At 42.2% G+C, this 13,616-nt stretch overlaps 1 protein-coding gene across 1 annotated transcript in view; it reads right to left on the minus strand.

The window, feature by feature from the left end:
• The window catches only part of si:ch211-1e14.1 (UPF0606 protein KIAA1549), a 257,773-nt gene extending 244,849 nt beyond the window's left edge, over window positions 1–12,924 (minus strand). Inside the window, exon 1 of the mRNA XM_060839554.1 lies at window positions 12,733–12,924. Within this exon, the coding sequence (XP_060695537.1) occupies window positions 12,733–12,883 (151 nt within the window). The 5' untranslated portion in view covers window positions 12,884–12,924. The remainder of the gene's footprint in view (window positions 1–12,732) is intronic.
• Window positions 12,925–13,616: the final 692 nt, after the last annotated feature.

Here is a 13,616-nt window from a genome sequence, read left to right on the forward strand (position 1 = left end):
AAAATCCAATGTGTTATATTACAGGTAGTTAAGACTGGATCTTGCTTGAATTCCAAAGTCGCTGGTCAATGCAAACAGCGTCTGCAGACCTCCAGGCACCTTTCTGAGTTTTTATGGATGGGATTAGTTTTTCAGGGCTTTCAACAAGTCAATAACAGAGCAAAACCAAAAAAAAACGAAGTCCTGTAACTTCAAAAGCAGCAGTCTAACTTATGCCCAAAAATGCAGTCAAAACCAGTTCACCTTCTGGTCTCTATATCTTTTTCATCCTTTCATTGACCAATTCAACATCTAACCAGCTGCCAGAGCATAACATCTCAGCATTGGTTTATCTGTAGTCTTCCTGGAGCAGTAATTAAACCAGGCCAGTTCCCAAGAGCAAACATCTGTATTTTGTTCTCCCCTTTATTTACAATGAGCTGCTATTCACTGTTCAAAGTTCAATTCTCAACTGCAATTCAGTTCCAAACCAAAAACAATACAAAAAAATGGTCTCAACACTTTGAACACCATCCTACCATCCCCCATCCATAACTCCCAGAATATCCTGTTGCAATATGTCTCAGCCTGGATGTTATTATGCCTTTAAGAGACTGTACTCAAGACATCATCACTGTATCACCTGAACAAATAACTATCTTACCTCAGTTCATGTTCCTCTATTATAGAGTCATAGAGATGTACAGCATGGAAACAGACCCTTTGGTCTAACCCAATGCCAACTAGATATCCTAACCCAATTTAGTTCCACCTGACAGCACCTGGCCCATATCCCTCCAAACCCTTCCTATTTATATACCCATCCAAATGCCTCAAATGTTGCAATTGTACTAGCCTCCACCACATCCTCTAGCAGCTCATTCCATACACGTACCACCCTCTGCGTGAACAAGTTGCCCCTTAGGTCTCTTTTATATCTTTCCCCTCTCACCCTAAACCTATGCCCTCTAGTTCTGGATTCCCTGACCCCAGGGAAAAGACTTTGCCTACTTATCCTATCCATGCCCCTCATACTGTTGTAACATAATAGCTGAATATTCCTCGGGCAGACAGTATTTGTAATGCTAATGTGGTGTTGGTAAATAATATTTGTAATAAATATCGATTGAGTTATTCAATTCCACAATATCCATGCCCAGTTTTGCATGTAAAGAAGATAACATTTGTAATAGCTGATCAATTAAAAGACTTTGATGGATCCAAATTCAGAACACAGTAACAGAGGCAGACTATAAACTATAATCTATAAAATATCAACTGAAAATTTTAAAAAATTCAACCTCTCAAAATATTAATTAAAAAGCTAATTGAAGACCAACTGGACAGAGAATTCAGACAACAGGGAGAGTACCTCACGATTAAAAATTATCAGTTTGTGAGAGTACAGATAGCTGTGCAGCTCTGTAGATACGATATTAGCCATTAAGAAAACAAAGCTCATTTATTTCCTCTTGATTCCTCTTCAAGACAACAAAGTTCTAAAATTCTCTCAATTTAAAAGGAAGGAAAACATAAAATGTTACACTTTTGAGCTGTAACACATAGTATAGACTTCACCAGCCAACACCTCCACAGATAGTACAGGGCAGGACAGAAAGCTGGAAGAATGCTCTGTTCCTGACAGTAGATACACAAGTAAGTTTCTTTTTACAGCAGCTACAAAGCATGTATTCTTAAACTAGAATTTTTTTTTAAACTTACACTAGCTTACGCCACTACATTCCAATCTTTTGAGGAAGAATCATGGATAGCAGAAGCCCCATTATAGTCTGAGCATCCAGTGACTGACTGACTTACTGAACTATAACTGTTCAAATATATGTGGTTCTATTTTACAAATTAAGCAATAGATGCTACAGAGTAGAACTCTAAAAATCTTGCTTGCAATCAGCAAGGAGGGACTTCAGGGAATTAACTTTTCTGTCTTTACAGAGACGAGCATTGGAACCCAGAAAATGTGTAAAATTCTTAAAAAACACACAAAATTTAATTTCAGCATTAATAGGCTTTAACACGCAGATAGCAACCCCAAAAATGCATTGACCAGTTTGTTGAAAGATGCTGCAGCTAAGTGTGTCAGAGTAGCTTAGAATCACAGTTATTGCCACTACACCAATTAAAAAGTTTATTGGAAGGATATTTTGGGAGACGAAAACAGTTGGCATATTACTGGAAAATGGACACAAGTATGAAGCCAGAGAGCCAATCCTTGCTTCCCCAAGATTCAATCCTCCTCCGTTGTTTACAGTTCAAGTCTTCTGTCATGCTCCCAGTGACAGTTTTATTTCAGTTTACCACTCAAAAATGTCAGATCTCACTGTACATGGTTATATAACAAAATCACAATAATCAACAAAAATCAACAAAATCACAAATAAAAACTATTATATCCAAGATCTGTTTCCTCATTCTATTCAATCGGAGGCGTTCCATTAGACATTATTAGCAGATAACATCTCCCACCTCACAAACATAAGCCAATCCCTGACTTGTAGAGGCACAATTTGTGCTCGACACATTCCTCAAGATCACAACAAATATATTCCGGAAAAACACAGGCCATCTCCAATAGCCAACCCACCCGATTTGTCATAAACATCCACCCACTTTTCTGCCACCCTATCCTGCCCATTTAGAAGACACCAGAACCCTGACCCACCTGACAAAGTAATTCCTCACCCACTTAAAAAAGGTGATTATGTTTAACTAAGGCAATTATGTTTACTTGGGAGCTATGAAAGTGGTTTCAGGAGCTTTAAATGATTAGATTAGATTAGGTGACTTACAGTATGGAAACAGGTCCTTCGGCCCAACAAGTCCACACCAACCCGCCGAAGCGCAACCCACCAAGACCCATTCCCCTACATTCACCCCTGTCCCTAACGCTACAGGCAATTTAGCATAGTCAATTCACCCAACCTGCACATTTTTGGACTGTGGGAGGAAACCGGAGCACCCGGAGGAAAGCCACGCAGACATTGGGAGAATGTGCAAACTCCACACAGTCAGTCGCCTGAAGCGGGAATTGAACGCGAGGTCTCTGGCGCTGTGAGGCAGTAGTGCTAACCACTGTGCCACCGTGCCACCCACAATATTGAAAGATAGGTGGTTTCAACACCAATCCAGTCTGCTCCCACCCGCATGAAATCCTACACTGCACGTGAATGCTTCAGTTGAGAAGCTGCTGGCTTGGAAGTTCAAACTGAAAATCTCCAAAGGTAAATGTACATATTATTCACTAATCGGGTTAGGAATACACTAGGAGTTTGGAAAAGCAAGGCAAGCAACATGTGATGTGAAGTTGGATCCACATTTGTTGGTGAAATACACCTTTCCCTAGTTATTTTACTGACTGATCAGTCTCACAGCTCTTTCCACACCAAGTACTTCTTGCTCCCGCTTTATACCATATACAGCATACGCGAGTAAAAGTCGATCTTATGTAAAAGTGGACCCCCTATTTTTGGCCAAAATATCTGGAATTTTCCATATATCTCATGTAAAAGTCGACCCTAGTTCTTCACATAATTCACACAGATGTGAGGCTTCAGAGTTCATTATTGAACAGGCACTATAATTAGTACAATTAATATTCACTTTTTGTAAAGCTGTTCCAGGGCTCCAGTCTGCCAGCCATCCTGTTCCACTACAGGACTCCAGTCTGACAGCCGTCCCACTCCGTTCTTTTGGCCATCCCTCTCCGTTGCAGGATTCTGGTCTGCTGGCTGTTCCGCTCCGTTCTAGGATTCCAGTCTAGCCCTCAGCTGCCGTGCCAAGGTAAGTTTTTTTTAAATAAAAGAGACAATAACAAAGTTTGTGCGAAGATTTGTAGCTCGGGTGCTTGTTGTAGTGGTTCTGTTTGCCGAACTGGAAGTTTTGATTGCAAACGTTTCGTCCCCTGGCTAGGAGACATCATCAGTGCTCTGGAGCCTCCTGCGAAGCGCTTCTTTGAAAAGGATAGCCAACTCCCATTCCTAGACGTGATAGTACAGAGAACACCAAACGGAGAATTCACCACAAGGGTACACAGGAAAACAACACACACAGACCAAGTCCTAAACTATGAAAGTAACCACCCCAACACACACAAACGAAGCTGCATCAGGACACTATTCAAAAGAGCTACAACACACTGCAGTACACCAGAACTGCGAAAAGAGGAAGAGGAACACCTATACAAGGTATTCGCCAAAAACGGATACCCGCGCAACTTTATCAACAGATGCCTAAGAGATAGACCACGGAACGAGGACATGCCACAACCAAAAGGACTAGCCACACTACCATACATCAGGAGCGTTTCAGAACTGACAGCCAGACTACTGCGACCCCTAGGACTCATAACGGCACACAAACCAACAGCCACGCTCAGACAACAACTTACTAGAACAAAGGAACCAATACCCAACATGAGCAAAACTAATGTAGTTTATAAAATACCATGCAAGGACTACACAAAACACTATATAGGACAAACAGGAAGACAGCTAACAATCCGCATACATGAACACCAACTAGCCACGAAACGACATGACCAGCTATCCCTAGTAGCCGCACACTCAGACAACAAGCAACATGAATTGGACTGGGAAAACACTACTATCATAGGGCAAGCCAGACAGAGAACAGCCAGGGAATTCCTAGAGGCATGGCATTCATCCACAAACTCCATCAACAGACACATCGACCTGGACCCAATATACCAATCACTACAGCAGACAGCTGAAACTGACACCCGGAAGCGGCAAGGACAGACCACTATAAATGCCGGAAGAAACATCAAAGAAGCGCTTCGCAGGAGGCTCCAGAGCACTGATGATGTCTCCTAGCCAGGGGACAAAACGTTTGCAACCAAAACTTCCAGCTCGGCGAACAGAACCACTACAGACAATAACAAAAAAGGCAGACAGTATAATTACTAATTCATTTTCGTTTCTATTTTCTTTATCGGGTAATTACTAAATTCCGTTGTGTCTTTTACTTTATTCATTTAGAGATCAAGTGGGCTTCCAGTGATACAGTACAAACTTTGACTGGCATAGATTTCAGTCACTCAAAAGTAGTACCCATGTAACACAGAGGAACTTCAATTATCTAAATATCAATTATCCGAATTTCGGATTATCCGAAGAAAATGTCAAGGTCATGATAGAAACATTATATCAAAGAAGTGATTCAACACTGATCGTGTCTTTTGATTACAATGATTAAAAATGAACTTGGCTGACGGAAATGCTGTCGAGAACAGTCCTGGACATTGATGGGAGCCCAAGCACCATCTCCAAATGACTGACCGTCTGCCCTCTCTCTCCCTACACCAATCTAATTATCATTTCAGTGTACTGTCAATCATCAGTAAATGATGGAAGGTATCATTAATAGTGCTATTACGCTGCAGTTGTTCAGCAACAACCTGCTCACTGATGCTCAGCTTGGATCTCACCAAGATCACTCAACTCCTCACCTATCACAATCTTGGTCCAAACATGGACAAAAATGCTGGACTCCATAGGTGCGGTGATAGTAAATGACCTTAACATCAAGTCAGCATTTGACCAAATACAACATCAACTTGCCTTACTAAAACAAGAGTATATGGAAAACGGGGAACTGTCTCAATTATTGGAGTCATATCTAGAAGACAGATGGTTGTGGTTGTTGAAGATCAGTCATTTCAGCCCCAGGACATCACTACAAGGTTCTTCAGTGTTTGCCCAAGGCCCAATTATCTTCACATACTTCATCAATAAACCTCCATCCATCATAAAATGGGATGTTCATTGATGATTGCACAACATTCAGTGCCACTTGCCACTTCTCAAACACCCATGTCCAAATGCAGCAAGATCTGGGCAAGGAGTCCATTGAGAAAATAAAGGCCTGCACGTTCAGCAGTGGAATTCAACAATCTCCATAACAGAATCAGGGCAAAAGAAAATTCCTTGGAGTGGCTTAGTAAGGGAAAAGCTCCAGAAACAGATGGCTGAAAAGGCCTCAGAGGAAGACATCCTGCATAACTGTTGAAAACATGTGTCCCTTAACTCACGCAAAAGGAGAAACAGAGCTGTAATTAGCAGCTTAAGGATCTCATGAAGAGACATTAACTAAAGAATACAGCATCAAATAAATGCAAAGTCTGCGGAAGGAAACTGATTATAGTAGTGCCTACAGAACAAAAACTCTGAAAAACAGTGGCCCTTCACTGAGGATAAGATATCATAAGACCATTGAGAATTAAAGAGTTTATTCTGTGATAAAACCTTTCAGTTAGTTATTGTAAAGTGTAAAAGAGTTTGTTCCTTTCCTTTTGTGTGTAATAAAACTTTCTTTTGTTAAAAGTACATTGACAAGCTCTTGTAAATACGCTCAGTGAGTGACCACCTCAATTAACAAATTGCAGAAAAAAACGTGTGGTGTACTAACCCAAGTTTCACTCTGGTACCTAATTTTATTTTATCACCATCAACTGAGGTAAAAATTTGGGCAATGGCTATCTCCTTCAAAAAAGATTAGCCATCTTTGCTGGCTAGCACGAGGGGGCGTAGCTTTAAATTGAGGGGGTGATACATTCAGGACAGATGTCAGAGCTAGTTTCTTTACTCGGAGAGTAGTAAAGGCGTGGACCAGTCTGCCTGAAACAGTAGTAAACTCGCCAACTTTAAGGACAGTCAAATGGTTATTGAATAAACATATAGATGAAAATGGACTAGTGTAGGTTAGATGGGCCTCAGATTGGTTCCACAGGTTGGCACAATATTGAAGGCCAAAGGCCCTGCAGTGCGTTGTAATGTTCTATGTTCTAAATTTAGTCATCTTTTCTTTGCTGAATCTCCAAAATTCCAGACCTTACCATTGATCAGAAATCGAAATTGACCTGGCATATAAATACTATGGCTACGAAAGCAAGTTAAAGTCAGGATACTCTGCGATGGATAACTAACCACCATGTCATTCCAAAGTCTGTCAACTGTCCACAAGACACAAGTCAATACTATAACAGAATATTCTCCACTTGCTGGATCGGTGCAGTTCCAACACCACTCAATAAGCTTGTCACCATCCAGGGAAACCAGATGGTGCTTGTATTAGCACCACCAAAACATGGGCATACAAAGTGCACTGCAGTAACTTATCAAATCTCCTTCAACAACACTACCATCTATAAAATCATCTTCAACCACTCACTATCCTGACTTTGAAGTACATTACCAATCCTTCACTGACGCTGGGTCAGCTTCCTTGTATTACTTTCCAGCAACAAGAGCGTCCCTGGGCAATAAATGCTGGCCGAACCAGTGACACCCAAATCCCATGACTAAACAAAAACTGCGATCAAAAAGATCGATTTTTCATTGGGGTCTTTGAGGCCAAAGTGTTAGAAAAGGGTAAAGGTATTCAGGAAGAGCATGCCAAAGTGAGCCTAAGTAGACAGGCAGCAGGCTGGAAGAACCCTAACCCCAACCCGAATGTGAGCCTAAGGTTACTAAAGGTGTAAAAATAGAAAAGGGTGATAGGGAAAAACAATATGCAGCTAGCTAGGGTCACAGAACCATAGCACTTGAAATAGAATGCAAAAAAATAACACAATTGTATCTGTATGATGGAGCAAGGCCATTGTAAATTTGTAGCAGAGGACAAAATGCTAAATTCAGCAAATTATCATGTAGCCTGTGGAGATCAGCAAGGTCACAGGAAAATGGGTCAACAGAAAATGGTGCAAGAACAATACAAGCAGTTAAATTGATCATTTTAAAGGGAGGTCATAATGAGAGGTTGGTATAAAGGCATAGATCAATTAAAACAAAAAAAGGTGACAATAAAAGAGTAAGAATTATGGCAACACTGAGAGTAGTCAAGAGGCAGAGGTGAGCAATGATGCAGCTGGAAGAAAATATTACTTAGATTGTGAGGTTTTACACTTTCTGACAAACTGCCAGTGATCAGAACCAGAACAGAAATCAATATCAACAGAGTAAAAGTTGTTGGTACAAGTTGTAAATGTGGGTTCAGTCTTCCCAATATTTAACTGATTGAAAATTGAATCATTCAGAAGTGCACAAGACTGAGATTAATCAATGTTACAGAAGCAGCCTGACAGCAGTGGAGAAAGTTTTGCTTAGTGCGTTCAATGTACTTATGAAGGCTGATCACCTATATTATGTTATCATGGAATGAGGAGCAGGGCAAGAGTGGATCCACAAGGAAATCAAATAGAATTACATGGGGCCAGGAGCATAAAAGATTGAAACAGCAATACTAGCTAGGGGGCCAGTGTTAGGAGGGGTAAGAGAACTATTAAAAAGTTGCCAGAAACTGCAAAACAGAAGATAGACCAAGCAGGGAATGCATGGTTAAAAGAGCCAGATGAAAAATAAGAAGTTATACAAAATGGATTCATATAAGCTATTTTGAAGGGATTTATGGTCATAGAGATGTACAGCACGGAAACTCGTCTATGCCGACCAGATATCCTACATTAATCTAATCTCACTTGTCAGCATTTAGCCCACTTCCCCCTCAACCCTATGTCCTGATGAAGGGCTTTTGCCCGAAACGCTGATTTTCCTACTTCTTGGATGCTGCCTGACCTGCTGTGCTTTTCCAGCACCACACTCTCCATTCTAATCTCCAGCATCTTTAGTCCTCCCTTTTGCCTTCCTATTCATATACCCATCCAAGTGTCTTTTAAATGTTGTAACTGTACCAGCATTCACCACTTCCTCTGGCAGCTCATTCCATACTCGCACCATCCTCTGTGTGAAAAAATTGCCCCTTAAATTCTTTAAAATCTTTCCTCTCTCTCACTTTAAATCTATGCCCTCTAGCTTTGGACTCCCCCATCCCACGGAGCAGACCTTGTCTATTTACCCTAACCATGGTTCCAACATCCTTGGTTGGAATGTTTGAGCTATCGGGAGCAGCTCAACAGGCTGGGGCTATTTTCCCTTGAGCTTCAGAGACTGAGGGGTGACCTTACAAAGGTTTAAGGTTGGAAATTATTCATTAGCTTTCCCTGCTTAGGTCATAAACAATCTACAGAAAGACAGTATATGAACAGAAGAGAAATAGATCAAAGGCATGCATTTTGAAAAATACTGATGATAATGATGACAGTACAGAAAGGCAAAATTCTATAGGCTGAGTTAAATAGAACCATTAATAACATTGTTAAGAGTGCAGAGCAGGAAACTACTCAGAGATTTGATGGCAAAAGAAGTCATTCTCAGCGAATGGATTGTCTTGGATTAATTGAGAAAGAATTATGGATTGACAGTCTATTGGGTGAGTAGAGGACTGGAGATTTTCAGTACCAAGGAAACATAAGGGTACAGTTCATTGAATGGGGGCAAAGAACAAAAGTAACGGCTTCACAGATGGCTTTCCTCTCAGGTAAGAACAAGTGAAATTCTGATATGGTTTATGTTTAATAGATAAATCTTCCATATTATGATTTTCAAACAGCGAAGGAACACATCAATAAAACTACAATTTACATTTTACTTTAAAGAAAATAAACAGCAGTTAACATTACTGAAAACAGGATACCTTGTAGAGGGCTCAATAACTGTAACCCAATCTTGCAATTGAACATGATACTTATAAATCTCACAACAGCAAAGATATCTGAAGCCTTCAATTAGGTAATAACGTTGCAACCCAATACTTATATTCATTGTTCCACATGTATTCAATGTTGCTATTCCGTTGTTTTTTTAAGAGACTGAATATCTCATCAGCCCTAAAGAACTGACATACGACCGATTCATATGTTATATAAAAATAAGAAGAGAAATAAATGGACACAATATTTTGTTAAACTCTCAAGTCTTGGACCAAACATCCCATTATTGCAAACAAACTCTCAGAATTTGCCCATTGATGTCATGGTGCTAAAACCAAAGTTTATATTATTGTTTATACCACTGCTATTTCCATCCAATGAGCCTTCAATTTTATCAGGAACTCACCTATATGTGAACATGTTCTATTGATTTCACAACTTCATTGTGCTGAGTGACAGAAAAGACCCACTAAGTTCAACCATCATTTCTGCACCATTTATACACATATCAGCAGATAGGAGAATAATGTCTGTATATCCAAGATGGAATAATTGGAGAGAAGTTAGGTGTAGGAATGACAATACTGGGTATAAACTTTAAAAATAAATCACAATCTAAATTGCTTGTGAGAAGAAATTCACTATACACATGCAGTCAAGTTAACAGTAGACTGTCACTTGAAAAACTGCAAATGCTGGAATCCAAAGTGGACAAGCAAGTGGCTAGAAGAACACAGCAAACTTCAGGAGGTGGACAGGTCATCGCGTAAGATAGGGATAGGTGAACACAGGTAGAGGGTACGACATAGTTGATCAATGGGAGGAATGAGTCCAGTTGGTAGCTGGAAGGAGGGATCAATCAGAGGAGTGGAAGAAAGGGAGAGGAGCTGGGAAGAGAGTCGGGGGATGGAAAGGGAGGTTATTTGAAATTAGACAACACAATGTTGAGTCCTCCAGGCTGTAAGCAGCCCAGGTGGAAGATGAGGTGTTGTTCCTCCACTTTGCAGTCTGATTCACTGTGGCAATGGAGGAGGCCACAGATGGTCATGTTGGAAAGGGGGTGGGAAGGGAACTTGAAGTGGGTGGTGACTGGGAGGTGAGGTCAGTCCCTGCGGGCCCAGCTAAGATGCTTGGTGAAACATGTCCTTAGTTTACATTTGGTCTCATTGATGTACTGAGGACCATATTGGGAGCACCAAATACAGTAAACTAGGTTGGAGAAGAGGCAAGTGAACCTCTGTCTCACCTGGAAGGACTGTTTGGGGCCGTGGAGGGAGATGAGGTGGTGGTTGTGGTGTGCCAGCAGGTTTTGCATCTTTTATGGTTGCAGGGGATTATGTGGGTGTTCGGTGGGGAGATTGGCGCAACCCAAGGATGGGCAAAGGAAACTTTGGGGAAGACAGAAAGGGATGGGGAAGGGAAGATGTTCTTGGTGGTGGGATCTAATCAGAATTGGCGGAAATGTTTAAGGATGATACGTTGGATGCGGAGACTGGTGGGAATGGTAGATGAGGACAAGGGTGAACCCTGTCTTTATTGCATTTAGAGGGGGTGGTTTAGAACAGTGGAGCAGGGAATGGAAGAGGTGCAGTGGAGGGCTGTCTAGGTGGCTATAAACCCACAGACTCATAACTACCTGGACTACACATCCTCCCATCCAGTATCCTGCAAGACCTCCATCCCATTTTCCCAATTTCTCAACCTCCGCCACACTTGTTTGGACGAGGAGACATTCCACTCCCAGGAATCCCAGATGTCCACCTATTTTGAACAACATGCTTTCTACCCCCATCATCCAAACAGTTCTCCATCACACCACCTCCATTCCCTGTTCTTAATCCTTAATCACTTCTGCCAACTCCAATTAGACCCCTCCACAAAGAACACTTTCCCCTCCCCACCTCTCTCTGTGCCTTCTGCAAGGACCAACCAGATTCATTCCTCCTATCAATCAACCAGGTTGTACCCTCTACCTGTGTTCAACTACCCTAAACTCACCATCCCACCCTCCCTGCCCACCCCCCATTTTATCTGAGTTCCCCTTACACCCACCCCAGTCCTGAAGACAGGTTACACCCAAAATGAACACTTCTCCACCTCTTGATGCTGCTTGACTTGCTACGTTCTTTTAGCCTCTTACTTATCTATGTCAAATAACAAGAAATATAGGAATAGTCGCTCAGCTGAAAAATACAGGTTGACATTTTCTACTCTCCCTGCCTCAAGTAGAACAAACTAGCAAAAAACAAATCTTACAGCAGATATTTCCAAGTATGCTTGTAAGCTGATCAAAATTATTTGCCTCATATAGAAAGGAACCATCCACATTCACATTCATTTTGGTTTCAAATTGTCATTCTCCTCTCCAGAGGCAAGAGCCAGTAATCTTTTGGAATAAGGTGTTGCTCGTTGTCAACAGCCCTCCAATTATCTCAGCCAAGTGACACTTTTTAAGGCATGGTCCAGACAATCAGTATTGGCACTATAGGAAGTGTAAACCATTTGCCTTCATCTGATACACACGCCTGCCTTCGCCACCATGAGTCAATGAGCAAACTGAGAAGCTGGATCTTTTCCACCCGTCATCCAAAACCAATTTTACAGTCAGCCGGACAGAGATCTGCCAAGACTGATAAAGCAACCCTGGCACACACATGTGTGGTTTCATGCAACATCATCGCCATGTGGATTTACTCACCCAACCACTGGCATCGTTTTATTTTTAATTCAAGGTAATCAGGGCAGGTCCACAATTTTGGGCACAAGATAAGCACAAATATTGCAGAGTTGGTAACAGACCACAAAGGACACACACGGTACCTATAACGCTCAATTTAAACCCCATAAACTTTACAAGTAAAATCTTGACCACTCCCACATTATAAAACCTCCGGGTGCAAATAATACGACCCGATCAGCAACAACGAAAAAAAAATTTGGAGATCACCCAGCTAGCCACATCACTGCTGTTCAGGACAATTAACAAACTCCATGGGGTTTTAAACAATATCGTTTATGCCACACAGACTAAGGGATCTCAAAGCAAATAAAGAACAGACAAAAATGCGATACAAATGAACACAAAAAGAAATGCGAGGTGTGGGGGGAAGCCAGTACAAGTAATGGGTTTACATCTTAAAGCGAACAACGGAGCGGGGACCGCTACTCACCAGACAGGCAGCCAGGAGCCGGGAGACATAACAGCAGCGAAGCTACGAGCGACAAGGAGCGGTAGTTGCCGAAGAGACCTCTCACCGAGGGTCGGTACCTCGCGTACAGGGGAAAGCGCCGCCATCGCCGCCGACCAAGGACCCCTTCCATAGTTCTTGCCCGGTGGCTCTCTCACTCACATTCACACTCAGTCTCCCCACGACATCGGAAAGCTCGCGCACGCGCAACCACCACTCCGGAATCCGGCGGCGCGCTTCGCGAGCAACTTGACGTCACCCCGAACCCACCGCGCGCGCGCGCGCGCTGGCTGCCGCTCATTCTTGTTCTGTCTTCGCTTCGCCCCGCCCCATGACTCCCTCCTGCTCAGCCTGGCCCTCGCGCCCCTGAGCTCGCGGCGTTTCCCGCCTCCTCGGCTGGGCTTTTCGGCACGTGCCTTTCGTTTACACTGTTTGTAACGGCGCCATATTGGAATTGAGAGTCGGCGCAATCCAAACACTCAGGGGTTGAAACGGGCTAGATATGACCTGAGCACATCTCTTTTTTTGCTTGTGTGTAGAATGCTTGCAAATCCAGTATTTGCTGCTAGTCCACAATCATATTTGAATGCAGTTAAAGATTCGATCACATTGCTGTGGATCTGCAGGCTAGGCCAGGTAAGGACGGCAGATTTCTTTCCCTAAGAGACGCTGTTTGGGTTTTATACCTATCAGCAATGGGCGCCGTTAAGCATTCGGATAGCTTTTAACACCAGTTTTTAAAAATTGAATTCAGATTTCTCCATTGGCCTTGAGAGTATTGTCTGCAGGTTCTGGATTATTGGACTAGTAACGTTACCACTGTTGTCAGTGTGTCCCTATTCAACGGTTGTTGAAGAATAATGCCA

The sequence above is a fragment of the Hemiscyllium ocellatum genome, chromosome 19 (genome assembly GCF_020745735.1).
Source record: "Hemiscyllium ocellatum isolate sHemOce1 chromosome 19, sHemOce1.pat.X.cur, whole genome shotgun sequence".
In the NCBI taxonomy this organism is placed as follows: Eukaryota; Metazoa; Chordata; class Chondrichthyes; order Orectolobiformes; family Hemiscylliidae; genus Hemiscyllium; species Hemiscyllium ocellatum.